The sequence below is a fragment of the Emydura macquarii genome, unplaced genomic scaffold, assembly GCF_026122565.2.
Source record: "Emydura macquarii macquarii isolate MOO-44397 ecotype Brisbane River unplaced genomic scaffold, CSIRO-AGI_Emac_v2 contig_2422, whole genome shotgun sequence".
NCBI classification, from domain to species: Eukaryota; Metazoa; Chordata; order Testudines; family Chelidae; genus Emydura; species Emydura macquarii.
The window spans coordinates 19986299-20004653 of record NW_027132559.1 but is presented as its reverse complement, the minus strand read 5'-3'; the positions used below and the strand labels follow the sequence as shown (position 1 = coordinate 20004653).

The window sequence follows — 18355 nt, the reverse complement described above, 5'->3', positions numbered from 1 at the left end:
CAGAGCTAGTCCCCAGAGCCCTCTTCAGCCCCAACCAGCTTCTTTCCCTCCCCAGTCTGCCTTCAGTTGCCTCCTTCTGTTCCATTCCAGCATGGACATCATTTAGGGAGGGCAGTGGGGGACACCTGCCCTCCCCAAGTTTCGTACCATCAGCCAGGAGTGACCCCGTCCCCCGTCACTTGCTCCTCTCCTGCATCTCCTCACTGGCCAGGAGTTGCCTCCCTCAATACCAAAATCTGAAATGGCAGCCCTCAATCCCAGCCTTCCCCCACCTCCTCAGAGCTGCTCTCTGGAGTCTCCTTGGTCCTTCCCACTAACCTGAGCCTCCTTGTTATCCCAGCCCCCAAAGGGGCATCTCACTGCTAACTGGATCACAGCTTCACCTCATGGCTCTGAACCAAAAGTACTCACACTCACACCCTGCTTTGCTGCCAGATCCCAGCCCATACCCATCCTCTTCCATCCTGCCCCAACTCTGCTATTTGGCTCAACTGGAGTGCAGAAGATAAGTGGCGATGCCAGGCAGCTCGGACCAGTCCCGTGCATCCCATTCAAGTTTAGGGAAATATGGTCATCCTAAAAATGGCAAGAGTGCAGAGGCACCACAGCCAGGACTTCTTTCTCCCAGGAATACCCCACCTCCCCCATATTAGAGACAGGATGGGTTGGCACAGAGCCACTATACTGAGTCTATGGATTTCCTTTACACCAGGTAGCTGGTTAAGCCAGTTTTCTGGCAGCCTTGTGCAGCTGAAAAAAGACCAAACGAGCCAGGGCAAGGACCAGAATTTGCCCTGTATTGCTGAGATGTAATTAGATATCCAAGGTTTTATAGCACTCCGAAAGGTAGAATTTTTATTACTCTACTTAGAGGACTATATAAACTACATAACAAAAGGTGCGGTGTTTACATACAATATATTGTTTGTTTAAAATGTCCTAAGATACACACAAAATACTGTTTCATCATTTATCAATATTTCTTCATACTTGGTTATGTTCAATTTGCATAACAGCTAAGCTTCAAGATCTATGGGCAAGGGTATTAAGTGACTGGTTGAGCTGTGGTGTTAGCCTGTGAACTTACTTTCACAAAATATTTGTGAAGTTATTTTACAGATTTAAACCAAAACTTAACATGATGAAAATACTACATAAAAAGTACCATATATGCACCAAACAAATATTTAAATCTCCAAGACAAAGATCAAAATAAGATGGACATGGCTTGCTTTGGTTTTTTTAAACAGGAAAAAAAAAAAGGGAGGGAAATGTTCTTTTTTCCTAATATAAATGCAAAGACAAATTAGAACGCATCAAAGTTCTTTTTGAAGTCAGTGGGATTACACAGCTTTTAAAACCACAGAGAGACAAGAATCAGGCTCTTTTTGGTAGAACAAACAAACAAATTTCTACCGATTTGCATGGATTGGCAAAAGATGAAAATCCCTCTTAATCAGCAAAATGGCTTCTCTAAAATATAACAAAGAAACTGACTTTTAACCAGTTAGAAGTGCTCTCCAAGAAATAACTAGCGAAAAAAACTGATGTTCTTTGAGATGTGTTGCTCATGTCCATTCCACTACAGGTGAGTGCATGTCTCCGTGCACAGTTCCCAGAACTTTTTTCCCCTTAGTAGATCCCATAGGGCTGGCTCCGGCGCCCCCCGGAGCCCTGTGCACCTGCCGCGGTGCATGAGGCACTGCCGACCCTACGCCCCCTCAGTCCCTTCTTTCTGCCAACTCCGACAGTGGGGACAGGGGTGGGTTGTGCAATGGACATGAACAACACATCTCAAAGAACATCAGTTACTGGTAAGTAACCTTGTTTTCTTCTTCGAGTGATTACTCATGTCCATTCCACTATAGATGACTAACAAGCAATATTTTTGGAGGTGGGTAGGAGTTACTGGTGAGCTGCCCTCAGCACAGCTCTGCTGAATCCCGCAACCTCTCTTGCCTGCTGAACAATGGTGTAGTGGAACATGACAGTATGCACCAACGACCAGGTGGCAGCTTTGTAGATGTCTTGCAGGGGCACTCTCTCCAGGAAGGCTGTAGGCAAGGTTTGAGCTCTGGTTTAGTGCGCTGTGATGGTTCCCAGAAGTGGCACCCTCACCTGCTCGTAGCAGAGCTTGATGCACAATGTAATCCACGAGGAGATGCGCTGGGTGGAGACAGGTGAGCCTTTCATCTGGTCCGCCACTGCAACGAAGAGCTACGTTGATTTCCGGAACAGCTTTATACGCTCCATGTAGAAGGCCAGGACTCGTCTTACTTCCCGCAAATGCCATCTCCTCTCCTCCTCAGAACTGTGTGGTTTTGGAAAAAACATGGGGATAAAAGTATCTTGATTACAATGAAATTGGGAAACCACCTTGGGCAGGAAGGCTGGATGCGGCCTCAACTGCACCTTATCCTGATAGAATACTGTATAAGGGGGCTCCGAGGACAAGGCCCTAATCTTGAAGACCCTCCTTGCTGAGGTAATAGCCACCTGGAAGGCCACCTTCCATGAAACAATGAGCAGAGGGCATGAAGCCATGGGTTCAAAGGGGGCCCTGTGAATCTTGATAGGACCAGGTTGAGATCCCAGGGAGGCACTGGGTCACGGACCAGCGGATAAAGCCTCTCCACCCCCTTGAGAAACCTGACCGACAAGGGGTGGGAGAACAGCAATCTCCCCTCTAGTGGCTGATGGAAGGCCAAAACGGCCGCCAGGTGAACCTTCAGTGAGGCCAGCACCAGACCCTGGAGCTTTAACTGGAGCAGGTATTCCAGGATCGCCTGGACAGGCAAGAGGCTGGGCGGAATGCCCCGGAACTCCGCCCAAGAGGTAAACCTTTTCCACTTAGCCCAATACACGACCTGTGTAGAAGGTTTCCTGCTGCCAAGCAGGATTTGTTGGACCTGCACCGAGCAGGCTCTCTCTCTTCCTCCGTCAGCCACAGAGCCTCCAGGCTGTGACATTCAGGGAGTCCAGGTCCAGGTGCAACAGGCAACCACGGTCCTGGGATAGAAGGTCGTGCCACCTCGGGAGCTCCAGGGGTGGGGCGATTGAAAGGTCCAGCAGCATGCTGAACCAGTGCTGTCTCGGCCAAGCCGGAGCAATGAGTATGACGTCCGCCCGGTCCCTCTTCATTTTCAGCAGGACCTTGGGCAGGAGCGGAATGGGCGGCAATGCGTACATGAGGGTCCCCGTCCAATCAGTGAGGAACATGTCGGAAATTGACCCAGTCTGGCAACCCCAGAGCAAGCAAAGCCTTGAGCACTTCGCATTCCAGGTCGATGCGAATAGGTCCAGTTGGGGAACCCCCACTTCTGGAAGATCATAGTCACCACTTCTGGGTGCAATGACCAGCCGTGGCGGGGTAGAAACGACCTGCTGAGGTGATCCACCTCATCGTTCCTCACTCCCAGGAGGTTAGAGGCAGTCAAGTGGAAATCGTGCCTCACGGCAAAGTCCCAAGGATGGGTAGCTTCCTTGCAGAGGGCCGAGCACCATGCTCCCCCCTGCTTGTTTATGTAAAACATAGCTGTGGTGTTGTCCGTCAACACCTGTACCACTCTGCCTGTCAGAAATCAGAGGAACACCTTGCACGCTAGGCGAAAGACCCTCAGCTCCTTCACATTATGTGCAGGCTCCTCTCCTCCCCCGACCAGAGCCCCGAGTGCCTAGGTTGGCGCTGATGTGGGCTCCCCATCCTGTTGGCCAAAATCTTGTTTTTGACAGAGCCACAAACACCCCCCCCCTTCCTACCAAAAGGCACATCAGTCTGAATCAAAAGCTAAAACCTCAAACTGACTCTTGCTGTTCTACCCTTTTCCATGTTAATTCAAGTTTGTCTGCACTTTGTATAATTTTAAGATTGTTTGTAAATGTCTGTACCCACTGGCCAGTTTATCTGTTAATTTTACCCAGAACGGAAAGACACTGTCAAAAATGAAATAAGGTTTGCCCTTCATCACTGCCCAATTGAGTTGACAAAAAGAGTGATTGAACAATTGGTCCGAAACAGACACCAGTTTAGAGAGCCCATTTCAAAGGACTAAGACAGGCGGGTTGCAGCATGACAATGCAAAACCCATAGACTTACATGGGGTCCTTTCCCTATAAAATGGGACAAGAAGATGAAGGCTGGAGGTTCGGGTCTACAACATCACATCAGCCAGGAGTACCAATGCGCACCTCATCCTCATGCTCTAGTCACCTGGCCAGTGACTATCATGAGCACCAAGAAGCTGGTAACTATGACATCTGGAAGATCCCTGTGTATGTTTGTCTGTCTCTATCTGTGTGTGCCTGTCAGTGTGTGTGAATGTGAATGAAAGCATCAATTGAAACATGTCTCTGTAATTTGTAGTATTGATATAATGTTAATACTGTTTTCCTAGTGTTTACATTATTATTAATGCTATTTCACTAAGTAGAGCACAATATTAATGTTATTACAGTGTTGATACTTTTCTTTTCTTTGATACTATCTACAGAAGTTTCTGTGTTCACAATAAATGCGGCTTGTTGCCTTATCCCCTAATAAGATCCTGTAATATTTGTCATTTGGGTAACAATCCGACATCCGAAGCGTTGGAAATTAGGGTGACCGACAGGACCAGTTCCCAGAACGGAAAGCCCTTCATCACTGCCCTGGGAGTCCGCCACCAGTTTAGAGAGGCTGTGACCACCCAATCCAATGGGTGTCTGCTCAGCACCTATACCGAGGCCAACCATGCCTGAAGCAGTCTGAGTCTCAGGCGAGCGAGTCTCACTACATACGTGCAGGCCACCATGTGGCCTAACAGCTGTAGGCAGTGCCTGGCTGTTGTCGTAGGGCATCGGTGCAGCTGGGAGATGACAGAGACCATCACCTCGAAACATGGCTGAGGCAGGTAGGCTCTGGCCTGGGAAGTGTCCAGGGTGGCCCCAATTAATTCTCTGCGTTGCACTGGGGTTAATGTGGACTTCTGCTTGTTTATGAGCAGTCCCAGCCTGCTGCACATGGAGCAAGTGAGGGTCACACTCTCCTGTACTTGGGACCTGGACCTGCTCCTGATCAGCCAATCGTCTAGGTAAGGAAAAATTTGCACACTCTTTCATCTCAGGTGTGCTGCCACTTCCGCCATGCACTTTTCAAACACTCTTGGAGCCGAAGATAGGCCAAAGGGTAGGGCTTTAAACTGGTAGTGGGAGCCAGCCACCATGAAGTGGAGGAAGTGCCTGTGGCTGGGGAAGATGGACCCATGAAAGTATGTGTTCTTGAGGTCGAGGGCGGCATACCTGTCTCCTGGATCCAGGGAAGGAATTATGGAGGCTAGGGAGACTATGCGAAACCTGAGTCGTTTGACAGATTTGTTTAGATGACGCAGGTCTAATATGGGTCTCAGCCCCCCCCCCTTTGCCCTGGGGATGAGGAAGTACCTCAAATAGAACCCCTTCCCCCTTCTGCTTTGAGGGACCATTTCCACCGCTCCTATGTTGAGGAGGGTATCCACTTTCTGCAAGAGGAGTTGCTTGTGAGAGGGGTCCCTGAAGAGGGACGGAGGGGGAGGGTTGTTGGGGGGAGGTGACTGTAAACTGTAGGGCATAGCCCTCTGAGACTATCCAAGGACCCAATGGTCCCAAGAGATTTTTGCCCATTTGGGATAGAAGGGCTTTAACCTGTTTAAGAAGGGGCGGGGTGGATACAGGAGCTCAATCGGGGCACCACCCTCGGGCACACCATCAAAATTGTCTCCTCTGATTGCCCGACCTCCTGGGGGGCCCCTGCTGGGGAGCTGAGGACAAGCTGGGGGACTGGTTTCTCCTTCTAAACCTCCTATTCCTATAGGGTTGAAAAAGCCTGGGCGGAGGCCTTGTCGCTGCTGCACCTGGGGCTGTGACTGACATCTGGAAAACTGGGGCATCTACAGGCCTAGGGAGCGAAGCGTTGCCCTGAAGTCCTTCAGACCATGCAACTTCGCATCGGTCTGGTCGGAGAATAGGGCCGACCCCTCAAAAGGGAGGTCGTGAATAGACTGCTGCACCTCCTGGGACAGGCCCGAGGATTGCAGCCACGAGCACCTTCTCATACAGATGGTGGAGGTTATGGCCCTGCCCGCTGAGTCAGCAGCATCACAAGACATCTGCCCTAGCTACCATGGTTCCTTCCTCCATGATGTTGCTAAAGTCTGCCATCTGGTCCTGGGGCAGGGTCTCAGCAAACCACCTGAGGGAGTCCCACAGTTGAAGTTATACCTGCCCAGGAGGGCCTGATGGTTGGCAATCCTGAACTGCAGCTTTGCCTTGGAATAAACCTTTCTTCCAAATAAGTCCAGCTTCTTATTGTCCTTGTTCTTGGGAGTGGATCCTGGCTGACCTTGCCTGTCTCGCTGGTTAGCCACATCAACCACCAGGGTTCCCGGGGCTGGTGAGTGAACAAATACTCAAACGCTTCAGCCAGGACATAATATATTTTCTCAGCCACCTTTGACGTAGGGGTGACCAAGGAAGGGGTTTGCCACAGGGCCTTTACAATCTTAAGGACCCTCTCGTGGACTGGGAGGGCCACTCTCGCTGGGACAGCCACCACCAGCACATTGAAGAGGCTATCTTCGGTCTCTTCTAACTCCTTCACCTCCAACCCCAAGTTGGAGGCCACCCTCTTGAGCAGCTCCTGGTACACCCTGAAATCCTCCAGTAGCACCGAGTGGTCCCAGAGGACTGCCGAAGCACGTCCTGTGGGTGCGCCCCCTTATGGCGAACGATTGCACCTGTTGAGGGTCCCTCCACAGGGTCCGACTCCTCGTCTGAAGAGTGGTGTCTATGGGCCTTCACCCGTGCCAGAGGCACTGACTGCACCCCCGATGACATAAGGGATTGGGGCCCCGGCCCTATCTGGATACCCCAAGAGGCCCAATAAGGCCATTGACCCTGGGGCCAACCCGGGGCTGACTGCGCCACAGGCTGTGGTGCTGTGTGAGGGCATCGGCTCTCCCGACAACTGTCCCCACTGGGAGACCCCAAGTCACTGGATCGGCGGTGGCGTGTCTGTCCTCGGTCCCGGGTGCCCTTCCATGCTGGGGACCACCCCCTCAAAGCCTCTGACCTTGAGGACGATGAGGAATGCCTCCGTCGCCGCGAGCGGTGCTGACGAACCGAGGTGCGCTCCGAAGAGCTAGAGGTACCGGAGCATCATCTCAGTACCGATGATTTCCGCTGCCACTTACCTTGTGGCCCTGCAGACACCTTCGGTGACCGAGGTCGGCGCTGCTCCGAGCTCTTCGGTGCCGAGCCGGACTCCAGTGACCGGGTTCCACGTTGTGGACTGCGCGGTGCTGGGTCTTCCAATGGTGACCTGGTTCTGTGGTGCCTTGGTGCAGGTGAATTCCTCGGTGCTAGGTCCTCTGGGGGCAACTCGATTCTGCGCCGCCTAGGTGCGGGCGAACTCCTCGATGCCAGGGATCTGGAACGGGAGCTTTCCGAGCGCCACCTGGCAGACCTTGACTGGTGCAGCCTCCTGGCATGTGCTGCCTCTGGTGCCGGGGATCAATGTCGGCACCAAGAGGGAGACTCCATATCCTGTGCCGGAGCAGGTCGGCTCAACAACGCCAACCTGGAGCGACTGCTGGGGGAGCAGCTCTGCTCTACCCTCAGAGACCATCCGGTGGGAGATCTTCCTGATCTCCACCACCATTCAGGGGGACCCAACGCGAGTTTCCCCCATGACACCGGCCCCTTCTCCCACAGCGGAGGGGGGTGCGGAGGTGGTATAGGCAAGGCCAACAAGGCTCTTGCCGCCTGAAAAGCCTCTGGTGTCAACGGCATCGGCTGGGGCATGTTCCCACTCCCAGGAGTCGGGGGAGGTTCCTTGGCCAGAGATGCAGGCACCGAGAAGACTCAATGAAGAAGAAGTAGTAATCAGTTAGAATAAAAGGTGTACTGTAGGAGTTAAGCCAGTCTCAATTATTTACATATACATCCTTTTATGTCAACAGCTGCAGGTAGATCATTTGACAAGGTCAAACTCATCTGAACAAACAAACAAACAGCTAGGTTGAGATAAATGGTATTATACCAGTTAGTAACAGATGACACCTCTTATGCCAGCGAGTAAAAGAGAACAGTCTGAGCCTGTGCTCCCATGTCTTGTGTTTGCCGCCACTCTCTTTATTTTGATGCTGGAACTGTCACTGACAGCACAATTATTGGAAAAGATGTTTCAACAGACAACTAATCTCATGTAGATAAAGAATAGAACACAAACTAAAAAAACAGTACAAAATACCTAGGGTGAAAATGAACCACGAGCTATGGGAATCTGGGATGCCCATAATACAGCAGAATTTGGGTTAATTTTACTTCAGAGTTTATTCACATAGAAACTCAACCACTTCCCTGCAGCAGAGTTGTGCTATGAACAGCTCTGCATAGTCCAGCATACAGAGGCTTGTGTGCCTTGGCATTGCCATTGGGTCCATGATTATATGGTTTCCCATGTAAGAGGTTCAGATTTTTATTACAGTAGTACGTAGAGGACCCAATCAACATCAGGGCCCTATTGTGCTAGGCACTGTACAAACATATAGTAAGAGACAGTCTTTACCCTAAACAGTTGTCAGTCTAGACTGACAAGACAGACAAAGGATGGAAGGGGAAACAGAAGCATAATAAGTTGAAGTGATTTGTCCAAGGTCACATAGTAGGTCAATGGCAGAGCCGGGCAGTGATCTATATGTTGGACCACACCACCTCTCTCAGTGGTTGTGGCCCCTATTCCAACCCAGGAACTAGAACAGAAACCATGGAGGGACTGCAGAGCTGGTCCACCCCATGAACGCAGGTGATGGGGAGGGTGGCACGGATTCCACAGAGCACAATCCCACTTATTTTCTTGCAACAAGCCTATTTACCTACATTTTCACAGGAAGGATGCAAAGTTAAATTGTTTCAGCCAACTCATCATGCTGATTAGTTATCATTACAGATTTACTGCACCAATCTACATCCTTATAATCTTTAATTCAAACTAAACTTGCAATGAACAATTCAGCCAAAGAAAATATAAGGCATTTAAGATATGGAAACAATTTTCCATAAACAATAAACAAACTGGTTCCTTGTATGTTTATATAATTTAAATTATAATAAGCTAGCATCACTGTGGGGGAAAACATTTGTTTTATTACAGTGACTTTCCATCTGTTCAGTAAAAAATGAAGCAGAATATGCCATCTCTTCTTTAAAAAATGTTACCACCTACTATTTTCAAAATTATCATTAGCACAAAAGTGTACATCTTGTCTTGTAATTGCCTCAAGATACAGAATTACTACGGCACTTCCAGCTGAAAACATCACCACCCAATACCTGATGAGTTAGCACAAACCTCAGCACAGTTTGTTGCAAAAAAAAAATGCTGTAGAATTTTGCTTATTCACACCAGTGTCTGAGAAATCTACTGTGAATTAACAAATGTTGTGCATTTGCAAGTAAATAAACATTTTTTAAAAAATCCATTATACTACTCCACAAAGCATCATTAGTTCATTTATTTTGAAAAATGTAGTTTAAGGGACACTGTCAGCTCAGATTTGAGCAAAAACACCCAACAAGATCCCACAAAAAAGTTAAGGCCAATGGAAATTCTTTCATTACTTTCTTTTTTAATGTCAATTGAAACATCTTTTGTTCTTATACAAACATTTCCCTGGTGGGTTTCCAAACCAAACAGGGCAGCACTGCACTATTTCATGAGAACCTGTAGGTGATATTGATTAGAAACAGATGCTAAAACAAAAATGAAAGTGACTGTGTTATTTTATCATCCAATCAGAGACAAATGCAAAAAGTAAATACAGAGCAGAAAGTAAATACATTTGTAGCATTCTTTCAGTTTTACTAAGTAAAGGTGTCATTAGTAATTCAGGTAAAAGAAATCTGCTTTTTTAAAAAACAAAATGAAGAGGCCAAGCTCACTGAAGGCTATGTGCTGCCTAAGTCAGATTCTCAGGGTGAGTTTATTCTGCCTTTGTGCTTCCATGTATTTTGGTTTGCCCAGCACCAGATCAGGTGGGGGTATAGTGAGGGTAGACGAGGGACAGGGCAGAGGTGATGCTGGAGGTTCTATTGCTACTTGGAGAGGGCATGTTATGGCCATGGAGGCAATGGCAGGATAAAATATAGTGGCTGCAACAGTAGCTGTGGAGCCACTCCATGATCAATGGAAGGAAACTTTCCAATCTCCCCACCATTCAGTCTTAGCTGGCCTGGATTGTGGATTTGCCTCACAGTAAGGTTCTACTGTATTTATGTATCACAACCAGTCAATGTTTCCCACAATATGATACATGATTATAAATATTCTCAGTTGTCACTCACTTTGAAACAGTTTGTATTACAAAAAAAAACACAGAAATATAGACATTGAAGTTGCATAAGAATGGCCATACTGAGGCTATGTCTACACCGACGGTGGCAAAGTCGCCACCGTCAAATCGACTTATCTGGATCGACTGAGCAGTAAGTGAAGACCCTGAGTCAGACCAATGGTCCATCTAGCCCAGTATCCTGCCTCTGACATAGGTCAGTGTTAGATGCTTCAAAGGGAATGAATAGAACAGGGTAACATTCGAGTGATCCATCCCCTGTCATCCAGTCCCACTTTCTGGCAGATGAAGATTTATTTTCCCAGGAGCTATTGTGGTCACCATCCCTCCAATATTTTAATCATTACCCAACATTTCATGTGTCACCAATTACAGCACTGCCAAATCAAAAGATACAGTGAAACATGTTCCTCTTGATTGAATACATTTAGTAGGAGTACATAATAAGCCAATTACAATAGGAAAAATTCAGAAGTATAGAGTTTATTTTTAGTCACGTAATAATACCTGCTAAGATTAACACTGCTTGAAGTTACTAAGTGGAATCTCCAAATAAGTAAAATTCAGGCTTTAAAGCAAGTGCCACCAGTATTAGTCATTCCACCTCTATGATGCTGACAGTTACATCATTCAGTGATAGTCTAGTATTTTAGTCTGCACATTGATTTCAGTGTTTTTCCAGAGAACAGAATGCTGTACCTTACATCCTTCATTAACGCCTTCTTACAGAAAAATAATAAAGTAAATTATCTAGAATGAGCCAATAGTGTTTATAAGTGTAAAATATCTAGGGCAAAGTTCTCCCCTCTTCTCTAATCCAAATCTCTAATTTGTATTGTATGTTCTACACTTGTTCCAGAAACATAACACAAACTGAATGCAATGGAACCTCCACACATTAACAAATACAAACCAAGCAATAGAGAGCTGCCTTCTGAATGGAAAACTCTTGCCCTTAAACAAGGTTGTGCAGCACACACACCATTTTCTTTCTTTGGTGCCTCATTTAACTAAAATGAAGCTCAAAAAGCTCGAATTTTCTTTCCCTTTACAATGATGATACAATAAAAGTGTTATATTTTAAGTACCAACAATGTGACTAGTGCTTTACAAGAACAGTCTCTGCCACCAAAACTAACAGAAATCCCTGAGATCCAGATCCTGCAAACAGATAAGCTATTACTTTACTCACACAAGCAGCCCTACTGACAACAATCAATATTAATGAGAGTAAAGTTATTCCCATTCCCAGGTGGCTGTAGGATGGGGCCCCCTAGAACATTTAATGGAGAAGATGGGATTCACTCAAAAGTCCAGAAGAAGAATTACCTTTCAACATTGCTTCAGAGTGAATGAACAGAACTGATAATCATGAAGTAATCCATCCCTGTTGTCCATTCCCAGCTTCTGGCAAACAGAGGCTAGGGACACTTCAGAGCATGGTTTTAAATCCCTGCCCATCCTGGCTAATAGCCACTCATGGACCTATCCTCCATGAACTTATCTAACTCTTTTTGGAACCCTGTTATAATCTTGGTCTTCACAACGCCCTCTGGCAAAGAGTTCCACAAGTTCGCTGTGTGAAGAAATATTTCCTTTGTTCGTTTTAAACCTGCTGCCTATTAATATAATTTAGTGACCCCTAGTTCCTGTGTTATGAGGAGTAAATAATAGCACCTTATTTACTTTCTCCATACCAGTCATGATTTTATAGACCTCCATCATATCCCTCCTTAGTCGTCTCTTTTCCATGCTGAAAAATCCCAGTCTTATTAATCTCTCCTCATATGAAACTGTTCCATACCCCCAATCATTTTAGTTGTATTTTTTGTACCTTTTTCAATTCCAATATATCTTTTTTGAGATGGGGCGACCAGATCTGCAGATAGTGGGCGTACCCTGGATGTGAGCGTACAATAGATTTATAAAGAGACAATATGACATTTTCTGTCTTATTATCCATCCCTTTCCTAAGGATTCCCAACATTCTGTTGGCTTTTTTGACTGCCACTGCACATAGAGTCATTGTGATAGTTCTCTGAAAACATCCACTCAAAGATCTCTTTCTTCAATGGTAACAGCTAATTTAGACCGCATCATTTTATATGTATAATTAGGATTATATTTTCCAATTTGCATTTCTTTGCATTTATCAACACTGAATTTTCATCTGCCATTTCATCTGCCAGTTTCAGAAGATCCCTTTGTAACTCTTCACAGTCTGCTTTGGACATACAAATCTACTCAAGATAGTTATCATCTGCAAATTTTGACACCTCACTTTCTCCAGATCATTATCAATATGTTGAACAGTACTGGTGTCCCTGGAGGACACCACTATTTACCTCTCTTCATTCTGAAAACTGACCATTTATTCCTTACCCTTTGTTTCCTATCTTTTAATCAATTAGTGACCCAGGAGAGGACCTTCCTTTTTACTGCTTATTTTGCTTAAGAGCCTTTGGTGAGGAACCTTGTCAAAGGCTTTCTGAAAATCTAAGTACACTATATCCACTGGACCATGTTTGTCCACATGCTTGTTGATCCACGAAAAGAATTCTAGCAGATTGGTGAGGCATGATTTCCCTTTACAAAGACCATGTTAACTCTTCCCCAACAAATTGTATTCATTTGTGTGTCTGATAATTCTGTTCTTTACTATAGTTTCAACCAATTTGCCTGATATTGAAGTTAGGCTTACCAGCCTGTAATTAGCAGGATTGCCTCTGGAGACCTTTCTGAAAATTGGCATCATATTAGCTATCCTCCAGTCATCTCACACAGAAGCTGATTTAAATGATAGGTTACATACCACCGTTAACGGTTCTGCAATTTCACATTTAAGTTCCTTCAGAACTCTGGGTGGACACCATCTGGTCCTAGTGTCTTATTACTGTTTAATTTACCAATTTGTTCCAAAGTCTCCCCTAATGACACCTCAATCTGGGACAGTTCCTCAGATTTGTCACCTAAAAAGAATGGCTCAGGTGTGGGAATCTCCTTCACATCCTCAGCCACAAAGACTGATACACCGAATTCATTTAAGTTCTCCGTAATAACCTTATTTTTCTTGAGTGCTCCTATAGCATCTCGATCATCCAGTGGCCCTACAGTTGTTTAGCAGGCTTCCTGCTTCTGATGGACTTAAAACAAAATTTTACTTTTACTTTTTGAGTCTTTGGCTAGCTGTTCTTCAAACTCTTTTTTGGCCTTCCTAATTATACTTTTTACACCTGAGCCACCACCTGAGTAGCAATATTGACACTTCTATTTTTGCACACTAGCTCAAGACTCACTAGTGTGAGGCCGTGTGTGCAAACTGGGAGGCTCACTCCTAGATGCAGTGGAGACACACTGATGGAGTCTTGGGGGAATGGAAGAAAGGCACTACTCTTGCTCCTCAACAGTCAGCACTGTCCCTCAGAGCCCAGAGATTTCCAGACAGATAACACAACAGAGTGCCACTACTGCATGGGGGCAGGAGGACCCAGGCAGTGGCTACACAAGCATCTGCTGGCACCACACTGAAGACAGTGCAATAGCAGTTTTCCTTGCAGCAAGGAAATTCATTGCAGATCCCTGAGATCTTTGGGGTTGTATAGAGTTACGGACTCCTACGCTCTTCTACCAGGATAGACAGCTCAAGAAAAACCTTCTAAAACCAATCACAGGAGACAACAATCTGGTCAACCTACAACAGCATTTGGATAATGATGCAAAGGTATTGATGACATGACAACTAAGTGTCGTCATCTCTTTGGTGGTACATATCTGCTGCACATGAGTATGTGCAGGAGTCAAAATAGCCAGTTTGGAGCTAGATGGTTCTGAGTCTAGACACAGCATGAAACAATAGCTGAGAGATGAAAATAATACCCCAATGAGAAAACAGGAGTGTGGGGGAGGACGACTCAGATGCCCAAATATTTACAGCGTAAGTGGTCATATTTTTAACTATTCAAAAGTTGATTAAAGCACACAAGATTAAAAAGAGAAGAGAGATCATGTTAATAGATCTACATAATCTACTGTGTGTGGAATCTCAATGTGGTTTCATGAATGAGAAGAGTGTGAGTAATGTCTCAGGTTACATTTATACTGCAAAAAGAAGTATGTTCTTAACTCAGGTTAGCTAATTCTAGTTAAAATACCAGTGAAGACAAAGCAACTATCTTTTAATTCAGGTTAACACCTAAGCTAAAACCTGTAGAGGAGCCTGTGATTGAACTCAAGCTGCAAACTCAACTTGCCATGTCTTCACTGCTATTTTAACCCAAGTTAACTAACCTGAGTTAAGAACACATTTGGGGGGGAGGGGGAAGGGAGTTTAGACACACCCTAGCAAATGCCATTATCCCCTCTCATTTCACATATACTCAAAGGCAAAAATAGCTGGAAAGAGAAAAGAATTGAGCTTCAAATCTTCCAAGAAATTATTAAAAATTAGTTTCTAAAAGCTATTTGGAACACTTTAGCAGTGTCCTTTTGACAGGTTAGAACATATGGTTGAAGATTTGAATGAATAACTGTATGTCTAACTACTCATATTTATCCACCTCTTCAGCCATATTGTTTGTTTGTTTGTTTTAAAATACATAACAGATAATCAGTAAACAAACCCAATAATGAAGTATACTTATTTAAGCCCACTCCTCTACACTGATCCATGCAGGTAAATCTCTGCACACGTGTGTAGCTCCCCACCCATCTGTATGAACTTGTATCATTAGGACCTTATAACTGTACTTGAATTAGCACCTATTGTGCCACTGGCACTGAGAAGAGTATGACCTAGTTGTTGGAACACAAGACTAGGAATTTTTGGTTACATTTCTGGCTCTGTCACTCACTTGCTGAGTGAGCCTGGGAAAATAATTTAGCCTTTCTATGCTTCAATGTCCCAATCTGCAAAATGGGAATAAACAATAAATCCTCATCTCACAGATCAGTGAAGACAAAATTAGAACACTAAAAATTCAGTATTGTGTTTTGAGATCTTCTTATGGTGCTAAAGAAGGGCTTTATATTTAGAGCTCCTCAGAAATTTTTCAACAAAACACTTTGTTGACAGAAGACGCTGACTGGTTGAAGTCAAAACTATTCACAGGAATTTACTAGTTTCAACCAGACTTCCATCAGGAGGGGTTTCTCAGGTCCAGGACGGAACTTCTGGTGAAGGAGGGAGACCCAGCCTAACAATAGCCAATAGGCTGGTGGCTAAAGCACTGATTCAGACCAAGGGCTTGAACCTGAGTCTCCTAGGATTGCTCTAACCCCTGGATTATTAGCTATGCTGGGGTGGGGGGGTCTCTCTCCCCCATCCCATTTTTTTTTGGGGGGGGGGTCAATACATTTCAAAAGGCCTGTTTGGTCCTAGCAGGAAACCTTTTGATACCTTGCAGCGCTGTAGGATAGGGAAAACCATTTCCCGCCCAGCCCTACTTCCAACTTCCAGAGCAGTTCCTGCAGGGTGTCGGGGCGTGCACCCATGAAGCATGACACCAGGGATGAAGCAAAGAGGGTTCACTGACTAGTGCGCTGGCCAAAAAGCCCCCCCTACCCGGGAGCTGTTGGCAGGGCTTACCCCAGACTGGGGCAGAACAGCCCAAGAAAGCCGGCCCTGGCACACAGCCCCTGCCATTCAAGCCTGCAGCAAAGCCGGCTGTCTGCAGCTCGCCAGGAGCAGGACACCTGCACTGGTGACTCACGGGAGAGCCCCACCCCCCTCCGGCAGCCTCCTACCCCACCGTTCTGGGCACCGGCAACCGAGCCAAGCCGACCCCCTTCTTCCGCACGGGGACGGGGGCAGGTGTTCGGAGCGCCCCTCCCCAGCAGCGACCCCAGCGAGCGGGCGGCGGAGGGGCGCTGCGGTCCGGGCCGGGCCAGCGGGTCACTCACCCGGGGGTTCTTCCTCCGCAGCGTCAGCCCGCTCCGCAGCAGCGCCGGCAGCTCCCTCAGCTTCTGCCGCAGCTGCACTTGCGGCGGCGGCGGCTCGCGGTGCCTGGCGCTCGGCCTGCGGCTCACGGCCGGCTCCGCGCCGTCGCACGGGGGCTGCATCTTGCCGGAGCCGACGGCCATCCCGCAGCCCGGCGCCGGGGCTGCTCCCGGCCGGGGCCCGCGAGCGCAGCGCGGAGCTCCCTCCTCGTCCTCGCTCACAGCGGCGGCGGCGCGCACCTCTGCGGGGGGCCCCGCCGCTCACTCATCCCCCAGGTGCGGGAAACGCTCCTGCAGCCAGGCTCGCCCCACCTTTTCCGGCTCGTGCCAGCTGCTCTCTGCGCCTCCGCCGGGGACGCGGCTCCCTGGCCGCTCAGTGGCTCCGGCGGCGCTAAAGCGCAGGTGAGTGGTAGGCAGGTAGGGCGGGCGGAGGAAAGTTCCTTTGAACTCCTCGGCTTTCGGCGCCCACCCACCGCCTCCTGCCTTGGGCGCGCAGGGCCTGGCCGGCGCAATCCGTTTCCCCCTGAACCAACACGGCTGCAGTTCCACTGGGCGAATGGTCGTGGAGACGCGGAGTTAGCCCGCGCCCTTAAAAGAACCCTGGCTAGAGAGCTGAGCTAAAGTTTTCTGCCAAATCCTTCCCCCTCTCCCCCACTGAAAAATGCAGGTGAGGGTTGGCCCAACCATTGTTTCAATGAAAAGGGGAAATACATTTTTTTTAAAGCCAAAACATTCTGTTGTGACATTTTCAAGATGAACCATGGTGATGTGTCAGATCAAAAGATGTCCACCTTGAATGTGACTTCCCTTTTATTAAAACAACCACCAAAAATAAATAAGCCATTTGAAAACTGCACACACACATAGAATCATAAAAGATGAGGTTGGAAGGGACCTCAGGAGGCCATTTAGTCCAACAAAGCAAGACCAACCCCAACTAAATCATCCCAGCCACATGTTTTGTTTCAAGTCAGTCAAACCAAGATGCAAATGTTTTTGTTTTGCCAACAAAAATTCATTGTGCGTCAACCTGAAACTTCTTTTTAGATTGGCCACCAAACCGAAAAATCAATTATTCACACAGCTCTAGCCATGTCACCTTCACCTGCTCTGAGCAGGCTTGGATGACACGCTGCTTAAAACTCTGGCAGCAGCCTGGAGTCTTTGTCTGTGTTCACTCACTCCCATTACACTCACTGGTGGTGCTGAAACGGTGGTAACAATGGTGGGAAACTTTAACAAAATAATCCTAGTATAGATGGGGCTTTAGGAAGTAACAAGAGTCCAGATGAAATGAGGTCTGAGTATTTTGCTCTGCTATAGTGATTTTCAATCCCCAAGTCTCAATACAGTTTACAAACATTAATTAATTAAGCCTCACAGGATTCCAGGGAGGAGGTGATTATCCATGTTGAGGGCCCAAATATGAGTAAATCATTGACTTCAATTGAACTTGCATCCTGTAAAAAGGAATTAATCCCAGGGAAACTGAGGCACTATGCGTGACTTGCCTAAATTCACCCACCTAGTCACTAACAGAAATAGGAGAAGAATCCAGGCTACTATATGCCCATTTACTTGCTCTAACCATAGATAGGCAAGATAGTCTTGTGATTAAGGCTAGAACTCAGGACATTTGGTTTCAATTCCTGGCTGTGCCACAGACTTCTGATATGAGCTTGGTCATGTTATTCAATCTCTGTGTCTCAATTCCTTTCTCATATCCTTTATCCATCTTAGAGTGCAAGGTGTTTGAGATAAGGGGTGGCTCTTCTTATTTGCCACCCAAAACTCAGCATTAAGGCTGACCATCAGTGCCTTGTGTTCTTCCAGTGCATCTATAGTTAAAATCTCTGAAAACCAGGAAATCTAGAGTTAAGGCAAACACCAGCGCTGCCTTGCAACATTAAGTCTGCCCCAGGAGCTGGCAAGAGCCACTGAGCATATACACTGTTTGTTACAGACAATGCTGCCCTATAATAAGCAGACATGAGGAACGAACAAGTGTGCCATTTTAAGTGTTGTATTGTGTTCTCCAGAACTGTACTTTCTCTCCC

General features: G+C 46.9%; 1 protein-coding gene across 1 annotated transcript in view; it reads right to left on the bottom strand.

The window, feature by feature from the left end:
- The window catches only part of RAPGEF5 (Rap guanine nucleotide exchange factor 5), a 225789-nt gene extending 209298 nt beyond the window's left edge, over positions 1-16491 (bottom strand). The window contains exon 1 of the mRNA XM_067562081.1: positions 16263-16491. Within this exon, the coding sequence (XP_067418182.1) occupies positions 16263-16442 (180 nt within the window). The 5' untranslated portion in view covers positions 16443-16491. The remainder of the gene's footprint in view (positions 1-16262) is intronic.
- Positions 16492-18355: the final 1864 nt, after the last annotated feature.